We start from the raw sequence: 20,449 nt of genomic DNA on the forward strand, positions 1-20,449 counted from the left end.
CAGAGCATGAGAGTATCTGCAGAGAAGAATGGGAGAAACTCCCCAAATACAGGTGTACAAAGCTTGTAGCATCATACACAAAATGACTCAAGGCTGTAATTTCTGCCAAAGGAGCTTCAACAAAGTACTGAGTAAAGGGTCTGTAACACATTTGCAAAAATCTTTTGCCCGTTTTTGCTTTGTCAATGTGGTATTTTGCGTCGATTGATGAGAGAAGAAAACAATTTAATCAATTTTAGAATAAGGCAGTAACGTAACAAAATGTGGAAAAAGTCAAGAGGTCTGAATACTTTCCGAACCACACCAACTTTCACATGTTTACACTATCCAAACTTCAAATTCCTACTTTTTAAATCCTTTATCACCATATAAAATTAGCTAAAATTAGCATATTATAACTCAGACTATCCTAACTTCAAATTATTTAAACACGTATCAACTATAACTATTGATGGGTTCTGAGTTCTAAACGTGAAAACATGAAGTATCCTTATGTCACCGAGGGAGAGAGGGGAATGTAGAATATTTACATTCTGTCAGAATATGTTATGCCTGACGTATCCATTATAACAAGCTACAATTACGAAAGACTGATCTCTGGTGGACAAACCAGAGACTTTCTGTAGACAATCTGTCCAGCAGATGAACCGGCGACCACAGAGAGAGACAAAGGCATACACTTGTAACAATGGACCAAAACTAGAGACCACAGTTACAGACCAATCACTCAACTATTGACCACACAACTACTAACCACACCCACAGCACTTCTGACCACAACACATCTGACCACAACCACAACACTTCTGACCACAACCACTGACCAGAACCATAAATATTTACCACACAACTACTGAACCACACAACTACAGACCACAACCACACAATGGACCAAAACTAGAGACCAGTTACTGACCACAATCACTCAACTATTGGCCACTCAACGAATAAATACACCACTTCTGACCACAACACTTCTGACCACACCCACACCACTTCTGACCACAACCACAACCCTTCTGACCACAACCACAACCCTTCTGACCACAACCACAACACTTCTGACCACAACCACAACAATAAATATTTACCACACAACTACAGACCACAACCACACAACAATGGACCAAAACTAGAGACCAGTTACTGACCACAATCACTCAACTATTGATCACAACTGCTGACCACATGACTTTTGACCACAACTATTGACCACAGCTATGGCACACAATTCCTGACGACCACCACGGACCAAAACAACAACTACTAACCACGTAATTACTGAATCACACAGCTACTGAATCACACAACTACTGACCACAACCACTTGACTGGGGGAGACGTCTTCATAGCTCGACAAATTCCCAAGATTTGTGTACCTGTTCCGCACCGAACAGCTAACACTAAGATTTTGAATGCATCCCCAGTCTGGACGACCTGGAATGACACAGAGAACATTTCAAATGCTCACTAGCTTCGTCCTTCTCAGGATCATGCTCCATGCTCTAAATAAACTCAACTGGCAAGTTTGCCTGTCTGTAAAAACAAGGGCAGGCTGTACACCTCTGATTGGACAGAGCAAAGCTTTCGCCGTTCACTCGATTCATACTTCACCCGATAACTTCAAATCGCACTTCGTTCAGTTTTCACATGCAACAACTGTAGTTTAGACAACAACAACAAATGTTCTAGGTAGATCCAAAAAGGGTTATATTGCCTTCTTCATATATGGCACCCCTAAATGTTCTGCACATACACTGAACAAAAATACCAACGCAAAATGTGAATTGATGGTCACATGTTTCATGAGCTGAAATAAAAGATCCCAGAAATGTTCGTTATGCATAAAAAAACGTATTTAGCTCAAATTTGGTGCAAAAAATACTTATCAAAACTACAGACCAAAACCACTGAACCACACACCTACTTACCACAACGAAAAAAAACGACTGACCACTCAACTACCACAAAACACACAACTGGTGACCACTAACTACTACTACTCACCACTACTGACTAGGGATGGGCATTTGAAATGATTTCACTATTAGAATAATTAAAAACGTATTCCGCAAAAATAATTTTAAAATAACTTTATCATGCCCCACAACTTTACTTGTAAAGTTACCAACTAGTTCATATTATTATTAGGTGTGCTTGCTGAAGTCAAAGCACAACTCTAGATTTCTTACATACTCTTCTTCATGCTATTATTTGGTTTCTTTAGCGCGCTCTAGAGCTTCAATTATTTAAGCTATTAACAAAAAAACTACTTCCAAATGTCCAGACTGCTCCAACTCGGATTGCTTGAGTAAATACTTCAAGGCATTTATACTTTTTGAACTATAAAAATATTTAAATGAGCACCCAAAGCATTTCAAAATGCAGTTGTCAGGGTCACGTCCAAATGTAGGGGAATGTAAATTATTAAATATGAAACTATTTGTGAGAAGATGAAATGTGATGTTAGTCTTCTAAATGAGAAAAAGTTTTTTCATGTAAAGTTCATCCAGTCAGTGGCCATTCCCCCGTGAGCACAGACATTATACCCAAACGTCATGGAACGCCCCTTTCCACAGAGTTAATAAAAGGACTCGTGACAAAATGTACATTTAGTCAAGATAACGCAGGGACGGGGTCCCCACGTTAAAATGGCTACCACTCTATAGACCAAGCAGACTAAGGCGTGAGCCGGATGTTGCAAAACGGTTTAACAATAGAGACCAACAGATTGCTACAGAAGGAGCAAATCCTAGACGCCGTTCTACCAGTCTGCAGCTGAAAATGTGTGTAAGTCTAGGACAAGGATACCGACAACCGCGGAAGCATCTATTCTAACAGATCAACTAAGAACAAGGGTACTTTGAAAGTTCCATTCACTATCGATTGACCGAAAGATACGCCTGACGTATCCATTATAACAAGCTACAACTACAAAAGACTGATCTCTGGTGGACAAAACAGAGACTTTCTGTAGACAATCTGTTCAGCAGATAAACCAACGATCACAGAGACAACAAAGACATACACTCGTAAATATGTAAATGGCTATTTATTTTCAAATGAGCGCCTGTGCATGTTCAAAGTATTAACATTTCCATGAGTGTAGTCAACTGTTTGTCCGTGGGTCCACTGAGTTTCCCGCTCGAGCTGTCCCCAGCCCTTTCCTTTGTCTACCAAGCCGTCATATCGGTTTCATCCACTAGGGACTTTTCTTTGTGTCTTGTTAGTAACCAATGTATGACCTACTGTGTGTGTGTGTTCATGTAATTCTGTGATTGATTAGTTAGTAAATAAATAATTAAACCAATTTGTATCTCGCTGATTTATGATTTATGTTAGGGTTCGTGCAGATATCCAAGGGTTTGCGACATTCAGGAATGAGACTGATGAGGTAATAATACATTAATAGAAGACTGTAAATCGGTAAGATATGAAAATATCTAGAGAGTTAATTCGGGAAATAGACTTTAAAAAATGTCCTGTGATGCCCAGACTTCCTAGTTAATTAAAGTTGGCATGATTAGTTTAATCACGTAAGGAATAAATTACACAGATTATTGATTTGATAATCTAACAGTCTTCACATTTAATGATTGTCACGCTACGACACCTATGAGGGTGCAACCTTGCATGATGGTAAAGGGACATTGGCCACACCCTTGCACGTAATGCCATGCCAATTGGCCAGTGTCGCTATAAAAATCAATTTGACATGCAATTTTTGCAAGGTCCCTGTGAACTAGAGACCTACATATTTTTTTTTACATTGGTCCCTCTCCTCACAAGGAACACATTTGCCTCAAGAACCCATAAGGTCCGCCATGATGGATTTTCCACCTTTAGAATTTTGTGAGAAAAAAAAAAACGCTACTTCTCTGGTACCAAATGAACGATCTGCAGAAAACTGGATACTACGGACAAATAAACATTCACGTGGGTGTGTCCTGGCACAAAAATTAATATAGATCAGACACAGATATTCATATTGTAATGAAACTTGGTGAACATGTTCCAAACACTGTCAAGACTCAACATATGGAAGCACATTTCAAATCGACCACGCGGTGGTGCTATAACGGGCACATTTATATATCTCGATCTGTTCGACTGATGAAATTTCACATACACGCTCAGGGAGGTGAGTTTAGCTTGGCCACACTGTTGTGCTGTTGGACAGGAAAAAATATTAATGTAATCTCATTGGCTCATAGCAGCCATATTGTTTCAGCTAGAGTCTTGGGAAATGCTTTGTTTGAAGACGTACATTCATAGTTGTGATATACCTAATTTGGTGCCGATCGGTTGATGGGTTCTGGAGAAGACGTTTAAAGTAGTAAACATCATTGAAAATGGTCCAAAATACATGAAAAGCATATTATATCGCATTATCAGTTTAATTTTGAGTTTTGGCAAGTGAAGTAAATAGCACAGAAGTAACTCGACCTCGGGCAATGTGCCACATTTTTCCTGATGGTGGCTCATTGGGAACACAGCTGAACCCCGGCAATTGATAATCAAGTGAAAATGTAAGCTTTCTTAACTTTGTTTGGGGAGAAAATTCGGAATATTTAAATTACTGGATCCAAAGTAGTAGTCTACCTCACTGTGTTTGTAGTACGCGCCACACCCAGCAAGCGATAATTGTGGGCAGACAGGCAGTAAACTCCACTCCAGCGCTGCCTCCGGTCATAGACTATATACATGGCACAAGCGACTCTCTTGCTTCTCCGTATCCAGCGGTCACCAGAATACTATTTAGCTTTGCCTGGTTAACACAAACTGCTTTAGGAAATTGAAAACAATACTATTATTGAGTTTAACCCCCTAGAGTCGATGTCCGCACTAGAGGTCGATCGATTATGATTTTTCAACGCCGATACCGATACCGATTATTGGAGGACCAAAAAACCCCGATTTTGTAAAAAAATTAAATAATCATAATAATGACAATTACAACAATACTGAATGAACACTTATTTTAACTTAATATAATACATCAATAAAATCTATTTAGCCTCAAATAAATAATGAAACATGTTCAATTTGGTTTAAATAATGCAAAAACAAAGTGTTGGAGAAGAAAGTAAAAGTACAATATGTAAATATGTAAAAAAGCTAACGTTTAAGTTCATTGCTCAGAACATGAGAACACATGAAAGCTGGTGGTTCCTTTTAACATGAGTCTTCAATATTCCCAGGTAAGAACTTTTAGGTTGTAGGAATTATAGGACTATTTCTCTCTATACCATTTGTATTTCATATAACTTTGACTATTGGATGTTCTTATAGGCACTTTAGTATTGCCAGTGTAACAGTATAGCTTCCGTCCCTCTCCTCGCTCCTACCTGGGCTCGAACCAGGAACACATCGACAACAGCCACCCTCGAAGCAGCGTTACCCATGTAGAGGAAGGGGAACAACTACTCCAAGTCTCAGAGCGAGTGACGTTTGAAACGCTATTAGTGCGCACCGGGCTAACTAGCTAGCCATTTCACATCGGTTACACCAGCCTAATCTCGGGAGTTGACAGGCTTGAAGTCATAAACAGTGCAATGCATTGCGAAGGGCTGCTGGCAAACGCACGAAAGTGCTGTTTGAATGAACGCTTACGAGCCTGCTGCTGCCTACCATCGCTCAGTCAGACTGCTCTATCAAATCATAGACTTAATTATAACATAATAACACACAGAAATACGAGCCTTAGGTCATTAATATGGTCGAATCCGGAAACTATCGTCTCGAAAACAAAACGTTTTTCCTGTCAGTGAAATACGGAACCGTTCCGTATTTTATCTAACGGGTGGCATCCCTAAGTCTAAATATTCCTGTTACATTGCACTACCTTCAATGTTATGTCATAATTATGTAAAATTCTGGCAAATTAGTCCGCAACGAGCCAGGCGGCCCAAACTGTTGCATATACCCTGACTCTGCATGCAATGAACGCAAAATGACACAATTTCACCTGGTTAATATTGCCTGCTAACCTTGATTTATTTTAGCTAAATATGCAGGTTTAAAAATATATACTTCTGTGTATTGATTTTAAGAAAGACATTGATGTTTATGGTTAGGTACAGTCGTGCAACGAAAGTGCTTTTTTCGCAAATGCGCTTTTGTTAAATCATCCCCCGTTTGGCGAAGTGGGCTGTCTTTGTTAGGAAGAAATAGTCTTCACAGTTCGCAACGAGCCAGGCAGCCCAAACTGCTGCATATACCCTGACTCTGTTTGCAAGAGAAGTGACACATTTTCCCTAGTTAAAAGAAATTCATGTTAGCAGGCAATATTAACTAAATATGCAGGTTTAAAAATATATACTTGTGTATTGATTTTAAGAAAGGCATTGATGTTTATGGTTGGAGCAACGTGTACCTAAGCGATTATATGAAACGCAGGACAGGCTAGATAAACTAGTAATATCATCAACCATGTGTAGTTAACTAGTGATTATGATTAATTGATTGTTTTTTATAAGATAAGTTTAATGCTAGCTAGCAACTTACCTTGGCTTCTTACTGCATTCGCGTAACAGACAGGCTCCTCGTGGAGTGCAATGTAAAGCAGGTGGTTAGAGCGTTGGACTAGTTAACCGTAAGGTTGCAAGATTGAATCCCCGAGCTGACAAGGTAAAAATCTGTCGTTCTGCCCCTGAACAAGGCAGTTAACCCACTGTTCCTAGGCCGTCATTGAAAATAAGAATGTGTTCTTAACTGACTTGCCTAGTTAAATAAAGCTCTAAAAAAATAAAATACAAAATTAAAATCGGCCAAATCAGCGTCCAAAAATACCGATTTCCGATTGTTATGAAAACTTCAAAACGGCCCTAATTAAATCGGCCATTCCGATTAATCGGTCGACCTCTAGTCCGCACCACCCTGGAAATCAAATTAGCATAATACAAAAATCCCCATAAAAATCTGTCTGTTTAAACTATAGGTGTTTTTTGGCATCCGCTGATGTTGGCCTTCCACATCTGCGGTGGAAATACAGCGTTTTTTGTCAGACAAGGAGTTCCAAAAATCAGTTCTCATGAAAACGTCTGTAGCGTCCAAACGGTTTAGCCTACAAACTAATATGAACCTTCTATGGAAAGACTCTCACGAACACGATGTTGTTTCCCGTTTTCTTCCCCACAAGCGTCACGAGTCGTACCAACGATCTGCCAACTTCTGCCTGTAGAGTCCGAACAGTTTGAGCTACACAATAATGACCCCAACATCGAAAAGTGAGACTATCACGAACATGTCGGTTGTTTTGCTCTAGGCTGCCCACAAATATCAAGACTCGTCCGAAGGTAGCCCGGTACCCGTATTAAAGTATATACGGAAATGGTTTAGTGACAAAAAAAGGGAGAGTAAATATGGGTAAAAAAAAAAAATCCTGATCTTTCTTATATCTCAGATATAAGACAGCCACTTCAAAACCAACTTCCTATGGATTTATTTTTATGGGGAGACCTCTCCAATTCTTTGCAGGTCCTCTCAAGCTCTGTCAGGTTGGATGGGGAGCGTCACTGAAAAGCTTTTTTCATGTCTCTCCAGAGATGTTTGATGGTGTTCAAGTACGGGCTCTGGCTGGGCCACTCAAGGACATTCAGAGACTTATCCTGAAGCCACTCTTGCTTTGTCTTGGCTGTGTGCTTAGGGTCGTGGTCCTGTTGGAAGGCGAACCCTCCCCCAGTCTGGAGGTCCTGAGCACTCAAGCAGGTTTTCATCAAGGATCTCTCTGTACTTTGCTATGTTCATCTTTCCCTCGATCCTGACTAGTCTCCCAGTCCCAGCCGCTGAAAAACAGCATGCTACCACCATGCTTCCCCGTAGGAATGGTGCTAGGTTTGATTCAGCCGTGACGCTTGGCATTCAGGCCAAAGAGTTCAATCTTGGTTTCATCAGACTAGAGAATCTAGTCAGGTGCCTTTTACTGAGGAGTGGCTTCCGTCTGGCCACTCTACCATAAAGGCTTGATTGGTGGAGTGCTGCAGATGGTGGTCCATCTGGAAGGTTCGACCATTTCCGCAGAGGAACTCTAGAGCTCTGTCAGAGTGACTATCGGGTTCTTGGTCACCTCCCTGACCAAGGACCAGCTCCCAGGATTGCTCAGTTTGGACGGGCGGCCAGCTCTAGGAAGTGTCTGGGGGTTCCAAACTTCTTCCATTTAAGAATGATGCAGGCCACTGTGCTCTTGGGGATCTTCAACGCTGCAGAAATGTTTTGGTACCCTTCCCTAGATCTGTGCCTCAACACGATCCGGTCTCAATGCTCTACAGATAATTCCTTCGAACTCATGGCTTGGTTCTTGCTCCGACTTGCACTGTCAACAGTAGGACCTTATATAAAACAGGTGTGTGCACCTTTCCAAATCATGTCCAATCAATTGAATTTACCACAGGTGGATTCCAATCAAGTTGTAGAAACATCAAGGCTGATCAATGGAAGCAGGATGCATTGGAGATCAATTAGGAGTCTCATAGCAAAGGGTCTGAACACTTACATTATGTAAATAAGGTATCCGTTTCTTTCTTTAATACATTTGCAAAAATGTAATAAAAAAATAAAAAAACTTTTCGCTTTGTCATTATGAGGTATTGTGTGTAGACTCAGGGGGGCATGAATCAGAATACCAGTCAGTATCTGGTGTGACCCCATTTGCCTCATGCAGCACGACACATCTTCGCATAGAGTTGATCGGGCTGTTAATTGTGGCTTGTGGAATGTTGTCCCACTCCTCTTCACTGGCTTTGAGAAATTGCTGGATATTGGCGGGAACTAGAACACACTGTTGTACACGTCAATCCATAGCATCCCAAACATGCTCAATGGGTGACATGTATGCAGGCCATGGAAGAACAGACATTTTCAGATTCCAGGAATTTTGTACATATCTTTGCGACATGGGGCTGTGCATTATGTTGAAATATGAGGTGATAGTGGCAGATGAATGACACGACAATGGGACTCAGGATCTCGTCATGTTATCTCTGTGCATTCAAATTGCCATCAATAAAATACAATTGTGTTGTTGTCTGTAGCTTATACCTGCCCATACCATAACCCCACCGCTGCCATTGTGCACTCTGTTCACAACGATGACATTAGCAAACCGCTCACCCACACAACTCCATACACTTGGTCTGCGGTTGTGAGGCCAGTTGGACATACTTCCAAATTCTCTAAAACAACGATGGCGCGGGGAGCACTGGCCGCCGGTGGACATTCCTGTCAGCATGCCAATTGCACGCTCCCTCAAAACTTGAGGCATCTGTGGCATATTGTTGTGTGACAAAACTGTACATTTTAGAGTGGCTTTTTATTGTCCCCAGCACAAGGTGCACCTGTGTAACAATCATGCTGTTTAATCAGCTTCTTGATAATTTGATGGAACATTTTATCATGTGAAGAAACATCCTTGAAAATGTTAATCTTGTCTTAGTGTCATAAATAATCATTGGTTCCTGCCTGTGCTTGGTAATGATATGAGGGTGGGGCGACATGACACCCTCCTTAGGACCATCTGGCAGAATGGCCAGAATATCTTCTATAAATTAAGATAGTGCCAGAACCAGCCCTGGTTCTGGCACTATGAACTAAGCCTACGTAACGTGTCCAGTATATAAGAGATCAGTATATAAGAGAGTATGCAAGCAGTATATAAGAGATCTAATGGGACTGTCCCGACAGAGCTCCTGACAGACGTGTACTATGGTGCATCACGTTTGTTGGAACCTCTCCAGTTAACTGTTAATAAACAATGATTCATTTAAGATTGACTTCAAGTGTCCTTGTGTAGAATTTTCATGACAACATGACACACTTATCAGGTGGATGGATTATCTTGGCAAAGGAAAAATGCTCACTAACAGGGAAGTTAACAAATGAGAGAAATAAGCTTTTGTACATATGGTACATTTCTGAGATATTTTATTTCAGCTCATGAAACATGGGACCAACATTTCACATGTGTAGTAAAACATCAGCCTAGCTGTGTTTTTCGCTCTCCCCTTGAGTACAGAAAAGTAGGTGGTCTTTGAATTTATCATCTCGCTCTACCACCTTTCCACATCCCATAGCCAGGTTCTGACAAGTCTACATTTAGTTTTCACTCTGCGATAAAAAACCTACACCTATATATCAGTGGGCGATAACAAAAAAGTAGCAAAGAGCCTGACTTACCATTCATGTATGTAGGAAATAAGTAGTGAAACACAGGTGGTGAGTATAACTTTCAGTAAAAATGTGTAAAAATGTAAATTACCACCATCTGGTGGCGGCTAGAAACAATTACATAATAACACCTATTATGAATTGATGGACTCGTGACTCAACCATTGGCAACTCAGACTTATACTCGACTCGGACATGAGCCACAGGGACTTGTGACTCGACTCTGACTCGAGAACATGGGCCTTGGGACTCAAACTCCAGGTTTAGTGTCTCGACTACAACACTGCTGTAGGCTATTTGGAATATGAAACAAATTAACGAGGCCTATATGAGCTTGTTTCAGACCTCCATCCCTGACCTAATCCATCAAGTTAAGTCTGACTAGTAGGCTACCATTTATTCAACATACCTTGTTGTCATTGGTGAACTGACTTATCACAGCCTACGGTTGACATACAGCTATAGCAAGAGTATAGATCAAGAACTGATTCATTAACATAGGCCTACTAATCTTAAACAGTCTAATATAACTCTGTGAAGGATGGTATTAGCGGAACAGCTCTCTCTGCCATGTCTGTTTCCATCCACGCAGCAACGTGCAATGAACTGCCGCAACTCTGCATATGTCTTCTTGCTTGTCAATGCGCTCGCATCTACTACCATTCCAGAGATCAAATCATGTGCAGGCAAGAAAGTGTTCTCGCTTAGTTGACTAAACGCTGTTGTTAACTACCTTTGACGTAATGGCACCCTAGCTAAGGTGCTAACTACAAAATAATAGCAAAGACAGCACAGTATTAAGATGGGCTAAAACTGCTTCTCCAATAGATATCCCTGATCACACTTGTGGGCGATGTCATGGCAACGTTGGCTAGCTAAGCTCATGCGTAGAAACAAGTCATCGGGTCGAATGGTTGTCTCTCGCCGAAATGAACATGTGCACGCTGTCAAATCAAAGGGCATTCCTTCGAACTAAAGTTGTTTTTGACAGTTTTTGTCACTTTCACAAGGTTGAAGTAATAACATGCTTAAAACTACTAAAGGCATTGGCTCAAATTTAGGTTGTGCCTGTTTGGACAAACATCACAAGCGTTGCCGGAAAATTTGCGATGTTGCGCCTCTGGGTTTAGAAACTGTGATAATACTGGTTGCGTGCGTGACTAACACGTAACATTTTTGACATTTTATTTGGCAAACAGTTAATTATCCATTTTCCTCACACATCACTGGTATCAACGGATTAAGTGGAGAGTTGCCATTCAGCTACAGGGAGGAAAATAGTTCTAGGACTATGGGAAGAAACTTCAGGCGGTCCTTTCAAACAGCTGTGGGACTTTAAACGCAACAAAAATCCAATACATTTTTGTAGGCTTCAGACAAACATAAATATTGCTTAGGCCTACATGTGCTAATAATACATCCGATAATTACAGCATCTGGCTAAAAGATGAGAAAAGTTGTGTAAATACACAATCCATATTTTCTATAATGGTTCGATACAGTTTTAAGGGAACTTCGGACATCTCAGTGTTCCGCACGATATCCACTTGTGTTTGTAGCTCTGAGGTTCTACACTGCCCTAGCCTGCTTTGAACACTGAGGGACTGAGTTTCAGTACCTTTGCCGATCACCAGACCACACTTGTCAGCGGGTATTGTGTAGGTGACCTCCTGCAGTCCCCCTGGTGAGCCCATGCCCCAGTCCCCGCGGCCTCGTCCCCTTCCTCTTGGTCCTCCAGAGCCCCCAAAGCCATCGCGCTCCTGCTCCAATCACACATAAGATAACTTTATTACCCCCATGGGGAAATTTTGTTAGCAGCTCTGTTCATACATTAAAACATGTCATCAAGCGAAGACAATGGACATATCAAGACAATTACAGACAATAAATACAATGAGAATATAAAAGTTAATGAGTGATTCATAATGATAAAACATTCAAACTTCTTACATACAGCAAGAAGACACTCACCAGCTGGTACAGGTATTATACCCCGGGAGCTTAACCCAAGCATGGAGTGGAATTCTTTTACAATGTCCTTGTGAAATATCACAGGTAAAATATTTGAATATATCCGATAATGTATCTTTCTGGCGATACACGCCAAAAAACAAGCAACATGGCACGAGTCCCAAAATGGCACACTATTCCCTACATGGCGCACTACTTTTGACCTGAGCCTCATGGTCCCTGTCAAAAGTAGTGCACTATGTAGGGAATAGGCCGTCGTTTGGGACACAGAATGGGGAAAAATAAATTGACTGGAAAATAAGGATCACGAGTGGTATGTGTGCTTGCTTGGTGTGTGTTCTGTGCCAAGTGTGCGTTTGCTTGCGGTGGTGTGTTTGTGTGTACACTCTACTTGTATGGAATGTGTGTGTTCTGTGCAGTGTGCGTGTGTTCTTTGCTCTGAGTGTTTACTGAAGAGGTATTTGTTCGTTCTGGGTGTGTGTGTACGCACATGTGCATACATGTGTGTACCTGTGCTGTTTGGATGAGCTCGTTGATGAGATGGACAGCATGCTGACACCTGTCTGGTTGTCCCATCACTTGGGCGATGCGCTCTGGGCTGATGCCATCATCTGGTGGTGGGAGGAGGAAGTAGAGTACGCACTAAGCCAACAGTGGTGACTGAAAGCAGGAGTTCGTTCAGTTCGATTCAACGTTTGCTACATTGCATGACAGTTTGTACTGAACGACACGTTTCCCCAAAAACGGTGCACGCCATTCTTCAACAGCCTTTGCTTCCGTTGGGTGGGTTTAGTTTATTAGGATCCCCATTAGCTACTGCACATGCAGCAGCTACTCTTCCTGGGGTCCACAAAAAACTGGTGGGTGAGGTGTGGCCTGATAAATATGAGTGTGACCATTTTACATCTCAGAACTTGTGCAGCACACTATACGCTAATCTCCTTCTGGGATACCATAATCAAAGTTTTTCAACTGGTCGTTCAGTTTCCATAGAATTGATCACATCGTTTTGTCATTTTGAATACACCCCAGATACGGCACACACCGACACAAAGAATCAAAGTCCTCTTTCCACATTCATACTTGGTTATGGTATGATAAGAGCCAGGGAAAATTCCCCCGACATAATTACATGGCTACAATGAAGAGAAACCCTCCTCCATATGACATACAGAATGTAAAAATAAATGTTCACACACACCTGGTTTGAATTGGATCCTCACTCCAGAATCAGCCTGGATCTTCTTGATCATCTCGCCACTCCTGCCGATGATGATCCCCACTGCAAACCTGGGCACAGCTACCTATAGGGAGGGAAAAGGTCAGAAGCACGTGAGCTCAAACATCAAGGTTGTGTTTAAAATGACACCCTAGTCATGGGATGTGAAATTCACTGGACATCCTGTACATGCACATTGCATTCTTACATCCAAAGTACTTCCGCCTAATCTTGACGCAAAGTCGTTGCGGCTGCTGCGGAAGTCTCCCTGGTCTTTGTCACGGATGATCTCGATCACCAACTCCCGAGCTTGCTATGGGGAGAAGAAAGCGATATTCACGTGACGGTGTATGTGTGTGCATCATGGCAGTCAATGCTCCCCATTATGCAGCAGTCTAACGGTAGTTTCCCTGTATAACGTTAGTCAGGCCTCCCGCCTCACCTGGACCTTGTAGGGATCCCCAGTGATTCTCAAGGGTTTGTCCGCCCCGGTGGGCATGGGGCCGTCCTGGATCATCATCATCTTCACTCCTATTCTCTCCTGACACACACACACACACACACACACACACATAGTAGAGCCCATTCCTGAAAGCTAAGACTCTCACATCCATGTCTTCTGTTTCCCTCAAAAGCCATACAAGGCTCATAAGAACAGAGGGTGACAAATCCACACAGAATGAAATGAATTGATTCTCTATAGATCATACACAAAGATTGCTTAATCATTATGCCTGGTGTTTTCCTGAACTTTCAAATACCTTTCAATCAATTCAAAGCATACTTCCTTCAGACTGAAATGTTGCTGTTATTTATGACTTTTGAGATAATGGCAATAAGGCAAGCAATTTATTTTTGTTTTTTTAACATCAAATTAATTTCTGATATGAACTTCAAAATATTAGTCTAGAGCCCTGACTATAGGCTGCTGCTTTTAGATGTCCCTGACAGAATGAACCAAACCCCCTGTAACTTTTGGACCCCCTTGTGCCCCCCCCTAAATGTGGAGTATGAAATAATTTTTACATAACTCATTTTTGCTATCTTCTTTTTTTTTTTTTATACATCCGTTATTAGACAGTGGCAACGCGGAACACTAACTTAACCCACACATTTTCTAGAGGGACGGCTTTAGGCGGAACACAACAGTATCGTACCATATGCATCTTTTTTCTATTCAGAAGTTGTAAGAAATTCCTCACGAATATTAGAGTTCAAGCACAAAGTAGGAAATATAGAGGTGAGTAAAATTGTTAATGTTGTATTTGTATTAAATGCATTACAGAAGTGTAACGTTAGATCAGCTTATCTTAACCTGGCCGCTTTTTTACTTTGTGGCAGTATGAAAAAGGATAAAATATATGATCAACAAACTCATGTTGCTGAGTGTTTTTACTTAAACCACACTCCGTAAACGCATTGTAACGTAAAACGGTTAGACATAAAGGGAAGTCACCTAGCAAGTCACTTATTTTAAGTTAATTAATTAATAAGCGTGGTCCCCATTGCTTTTGCTCTTTAGTTTTCACCAAAATGAAGAGAAAGAAGGACATCATGTCCTTCTTCCAAAGAAAAGACAAGGCAGACAGTGAGACAGAGCCAGATGGTTCAGGTGTGGAGAGAGCAAGAGAGAGCCGAGAGCCTGCAGAGAGAGAGCAGGAAGACTTCTCCATTGGAGAGACAGAATGAAGGCATAGTAGAGCAGGAAAGTGAGACAGATGGAGAGACTGAGGCTGAGAGTGAGACACCAACAGAGGAGCCTCGTGCGTCCACAAGCAGTGGACCATCAGGTTTGTGATGTTGAATAAATCTGTGGTTACTTGTAAAGCAGTGCAATTAGTCAGTTTATATGGTGTATAGAAATGAGTCGGTTTGTGATTGAAATGAATTTTTATTTAACATGCTATTGGGCTTGTGATATAGATATCAGATGGATTTCAGAAGTTGCCTGATGGCAATGGTGTATCTAAAATTACCCAAATAGATACTTTTAATTATATATTTTTTTCTTTGGCAGATATCAGCAAATCCCAGGAGGAACCACCGGTGCAGACAATGATGAACATATACACAAGAACTCTGATGGGGGACCGGAGGAGGAGCTTCAAGGCGGCCCGGTACCATATCCACCCCTGGCTTGAATATTCAAAACAATCAGACTCTGTTTTGTTACGCCTGCAGGCATTTTGTCCCTCCCAAAGTCTCAGAGACTGTATTTGATTCACAATTGGGTTTTAACAACTGGAAGAAGGCAACTTACAAAGAGGGGGGATTTGCAATTTATGCAAGGTCTGAGTGGCACAAACAAGCAATGATTACATGGAGAGACTATGAGAAAGCTGTAGAAAGTAACGCAACACTGGTAAATGCCCTAAACAAGGAACACAACAAACAGGTTCAAGAAAATCGGGACTATATTAAAACAATATGAGAAGTACTACTACTTACAGCCACACAAAACATTGCACAAAGAGGACACGATGAGTCTGCAGAGTCAGATAATAAAGGGAACTTCATGGCAATCCTAGAAACAATAGCTAAGCATGACAACTGTGAAAAAAAGGTTGACTTCCATTCATAATGCAAAATATACAAGCAAAGGGATTCAGAATGAGGTTCTGAGTTGTTTGGCAGACATGGTTCGAACAAAAAATGATAGAAGTGAAAGACAGTGAGGTCTTTAGCATAATGGCAGACGAAACAAAAGATGTAAAAAAAAAAGGAGCAGATATCTCTAGTACTCAGGTACTATCTCAGAGGAGCTGTCCATGAGAACTTTCTCCACTTTGAATCAGCTGATCGACTAGATGCAGCAGGGCTTACTGACAAAATCATACACATATTAGAAAGTCATGGTCTTGAATACAAAAACAACCTAGTAGGCCAAGCATATGACGGTGCTTCCGTTATGAGTGGCAAGCATTCAGACATCCAGGCACGCATTAAAGAACAAGCAAAGCATGCCTTTTACATCCACTGTCCACTGTCTAAACTTAGTTTTAGTGGATACAGTCAAAGCTGTCCCTGAGGTAGGACAGTTCTTCTCCTTACTAGAAAGACTTTACGTCTTCACATCTGGGTCATATGTGCATCAAAAATGGCTTAGCATACAAAAAGAGATGTACCCAGGTGCACCTAGAGAGCTTCAGAGACTAAGTGACACTCACTGGGCATGTCGATATATGGCTCTACATACCATTATGGATAGATTAACTGCCATTAAGCGAGTCCTGCAAGACATAGCCCAAGACCACAATGGGGACAGATCTGTTGAGGCATGAGGTCTGCTTGCACAGATAGATTTACAATTCATTGTGTACCTTGTTACACTCCATAAAGTGTTTGGAGAAGCAACATTTCTATCAGATATGCTACAGTCTTCATCACTTGACCTGTCAAAGGCTGTTGATTTAGTTGAAGCCTTAATTCAAACTTTGAATAACAACAAGGATGAGTCATTTTTTGATGACCTATGGAATGAAGCTGAGCAATGTGATACTGCAATACAACTGCAACGCAACCAAAAAAGCTAAGCTCTCAATTTAATGAAGACGGTGTGCTCAGTACAGTGGGTCAGAGGTCAGATTCAGAACAAGAAAAAGGCAGTTTTCGTACAACCCTTTTCTACCCTGTTTTAGATCAAATGCTCAATGAGCTTAACAGAAGGTTCCCTATCAAAAACTGTGACATAATGAATGGCATCCAAAATCTAAACCCTACAAGTGATGTGTTTCTCAAAGAGAAGTCCCTGTTTCCATTTGCTAGAATGTATGAATCAAATATTGAGGACTTGGGGCATGAACTACATCAGTTCAGAAGACTTTTAGAAAGGAGAATACAGAGTGGCATGCAGAGACCCCGCAGTGTAGTAGAGCTGGCATTATTCATTGAGCCTTATAAAGAAGTTTTCTTTGAGCTCTTTAAACTGTGCAAGATAGCGGTTTCAATCCCTGTTAGTACTGCTTCTTGTGAACCGAGTTGTTCTGCACTAAAGCTGGTGAAAACGTATCTCAGGCCCACAATGTCAAATGACAGATTAAGCAATTTAGGTGTATTAAGTATTGAGTCAAGGAGGGCAAAGGCTTTGAGTCTAGATGAATTTGCTGATCTTTTTGGAGAAAACCCCCCCCCCCCACAAAAACCGGAGAATCCAGTTGATGTGACCTAATACTGAATATGTAACGCAAATGAAAATTATAATGGAAATGTAAATAAATTGTTGAATGATTATGAACATGGTCTTTTGCCTGCAATGCAGTGAAGAAAACGATAAGACAACAATAACGTCTAATGTAACTGGCCCCAGTTTGGCCCCCCCAGTTGAAATGGTCTAGAACCATTTCTGTCAGTCTCACGGTAACTGACCATTAACATAAACACATCTAGCATCTCCTGGCTTCAACACATAGCCTACAAGCCATCGATGCAGACATTTGGAACATCTACATTTTAAAAAGTCAGATAAATACATAAATTATTTTAGACAGGTCTAAAGGAACATGATTTGAAGAAAATGTAGTCTATTTCAGAAAACAGAACAGCATACTCTGACTTGTCCTTATGTTAGGTCCTGATCTGGCTATGCCAAATACTGTGGGCTACACTAGTTAATTTATAAAATAAGATATGCTTAGAATTCCCATGGCATTATTTTATAGTATGAAAAATTTAACAAAGCTGAATAAAATAGAAAGGATGATTTCTCCAAACAATCTCAAGGAGTGAGCACATGCATCTATTCTGCGTTGAGCGGTTAACAATGAAATGGGTACTCCTATATGCTTAATTTAGAGTTATTAATGCAACTTTAGTTGTTCTACAAACGTTAGGCTATATGTTTTGATTTTTAATACATTGTAAGGCTGTATGATGTGACTAATGATTTTAAAAAAGTCGCATGAAAGGCATGAGCTCTGCTTTGTTTTTTGTGCAGGCTGTACACACTTTATCAGTCTCTCATTCACAATTTTGACAAGCACTTGATAATGCCTTGAATTTCACAGCAGCATCCCCTTGGTGTGGCTGTAATACATCCTAAAAAAATCCACGCCATTTGCGGCCAGTGGCCACTGTGCCCTTGGCCTGGAGAGCTGCGTTGTGCCCTTCTCCCCGAGTGCTGCGCGCTCCGAAGCACCTCTCACTCACATGGCTCTCCATCACGTGATCGGGTCTTTCTAACAGGCTACAAGTGAAGACAGATACAGAGACGCAACTGTGTGCGTCCTTATCCAATTCCGAGGTGCATATTGAAGATATTGGAAGAACTGTCTCCACATTTACATTGTCAGCAACAAGACGCGTAGCCCTAACAAACAGCAAAAGCTCTAGCATATGTCAATCGAATATCCCCCATAGTACAACTGTTGACCTATTCTATTCTGTGAGAGAAATAAATATTCCAAACATAGTCTGGGACAGTTGTGGGATGCAATAAATCCCAAATGAATACAACCACTAGCATTAAAAACAACGTTTTTACACAAATGTGGCTGACGCAACAGATCAGAACTTTTAGCTTTAAATGTTGATAAACTATTAGGCTATTTATTTATTTCCATTATAAGCGCAGCAATGCGCACAGGGCAGAAGGCTATAAGCGCAAATGATCCATTAGAGGGAAAACACCATTATCAAAAGAGACCGCAAACGCGAATATGCATGTAATGCTTTTATTATAAAAGGTGTATTTTTATAGGAAAAATGAGCTTCCCCAAACTTGACTCACGCGCTGCTTATGTATGCCGCTTATGTATGCCACTTAGTCTCTACACCCCTTGTAAAGAGGATTAATGTGCTTCATTTTAAGAAGTTATTTGGCCACTTTAGTTGTCATACAAACCTGATTAAAACATATAGGCCTATGGGCTAGGCCACTATGATTAAAAAAAGTAGCCAAAAAAAAAGGCTTTGTTACTTGCCTTGTGATGGATATCTTTCACAAGTGATAATATATAATTAACAAGTGATAGGCTGTCACCCATCAGACTATTCTTGATTTAATGTTGTCTACACATATACTAAATAAAATATGTGTGATATTTGTTTTGATTTAGAATGGACCATTATCATGCACCTGTCTCGAAACAGGGGCGGGGGTAAAATACATGTCATCTATGCACTTATATAGCGAATGGAGGATGCTTTCCCCATGGTTAATTTTCATGCCAGCCAGGTTGGCTATACTCCTGCTGTAAAGATAAGCATTGTGCTTAATATTAGGAAAGTTGAGAAATAAACATAGTAGGCCTAGCCTATAGAAAGCTGATGTGATCCACCTCTTTTTAAGAGGCCATCACACTGTTTTCTCACGCAATTGCATAGCCTATAGAAATATTGCGCAACATGAGCTCATGAAGTGTTTGATTAGAGTTTTGATTACATTTGCACAATAGTGTGCCGAGTACCAGGCAGTTAGCAAGTTTGGTAGGCTACTAATGACCATCAGTAGCATCAGAGCTTGGAGAAGCCTATTTACCGTGACTAAACGGTCACGTGGAATTTGACTGTCTTCATGACTCGTGACCGCCGGTGTGGTGTAATACGGTCACTGCAACAGCCCTACCACTGACGCAGAGTGACGTTAAGTAGGGTGCATACGGAGAAACAACAATCCTATGCTCACAACCCTTGTGGGCCTTCTGTTAGTCCATACGAGGTAACAAAGGACAATAGTCAACATCATAATTACTTGATACTTACAGAGAAGACTGTAGAAACGGTGCTTGCTTGTCTTGAAGTATTTATGGTTGTGAAAAAAATTGTAGTGCCTAGTAGCACTATTGGTAGTGCTGCATCAGTAACGGTAGTAATAGTGATAGTTGTGGCATTATTATAGAGGATTAGTATGGTAGGCTAGAGCAGTGGTTCCCAAACCTTTTATAGTACAGTACCCCTTCAAATATTCAACCTCCAGCTGCGTACCCCCTCTAGCACCAGGGTCAGCGCACTCTCACATTTTGTTTTTTGCCATCATTGTAAGACTGACACACACACACACTATACGATACAATTATTAAACACAAGAATGAGTGTGAGTTGTCGTCACAACACGGCTCGTGGGAAGTGACAAAGAGCTCAGATAGGACCAGGGCACAA

At 41.1% G+C, this 20,449-nt stretch overlaps 1 protein-coding gene across 6 annotated transcripts in view; it reads right to left on the reverse strand.

Annotated features, from left to right (window-relative positions):
* The window catches only part of LOC100196681 (far upstream element-binding protein 3), a 131,014-nt gene that overhangs the window by 86,753 nt on the left and 23,812 nt on the right, over positions 1-20,449 (reverse strand). For all 6 annotated transcript variants that reach the window (XM_045714895.2, XM_014191992.3, XM_014191990.3 and 3 more), the window contains exons 8-12: positions 13,797-13,895; positions 13,563-13,667; positions 13,337-13,439; positions 12,646-12,746; positions 11,783-11,924 (exon numbers count right to left, since the gene is read on the reverse strand). In XM_045714895.2, coding sequence (XP_045570851.1) covers positions 11,783-11,924; positions 12,646-12,746; positions 13,337-13,439; positions 13,563-13,667; positions 13,797-13,895 — 550 coding nt within the window. The remainder of the gene's footprint in view (positions 1-11,782; positions 11,925-12,645; positions 12,747-13,336; positions 13,440-13,562; positions 13,668-13,796; positions 13,896-20,449) is intronic.

The sequence above is a fragment of the Salmo salar genome, chromosome 03, assembly GCF_965601325.2.
Source record: "Salmo salar chromosome 03, fSalSal1, whole genome shotgun sequence".
Classification (NCBI taxonomy): Eukaryota; Metazoa; Chordata; class Actinopteri; order Salmoniformes; family Salmonidae; genus Salmo; species Salmo salar.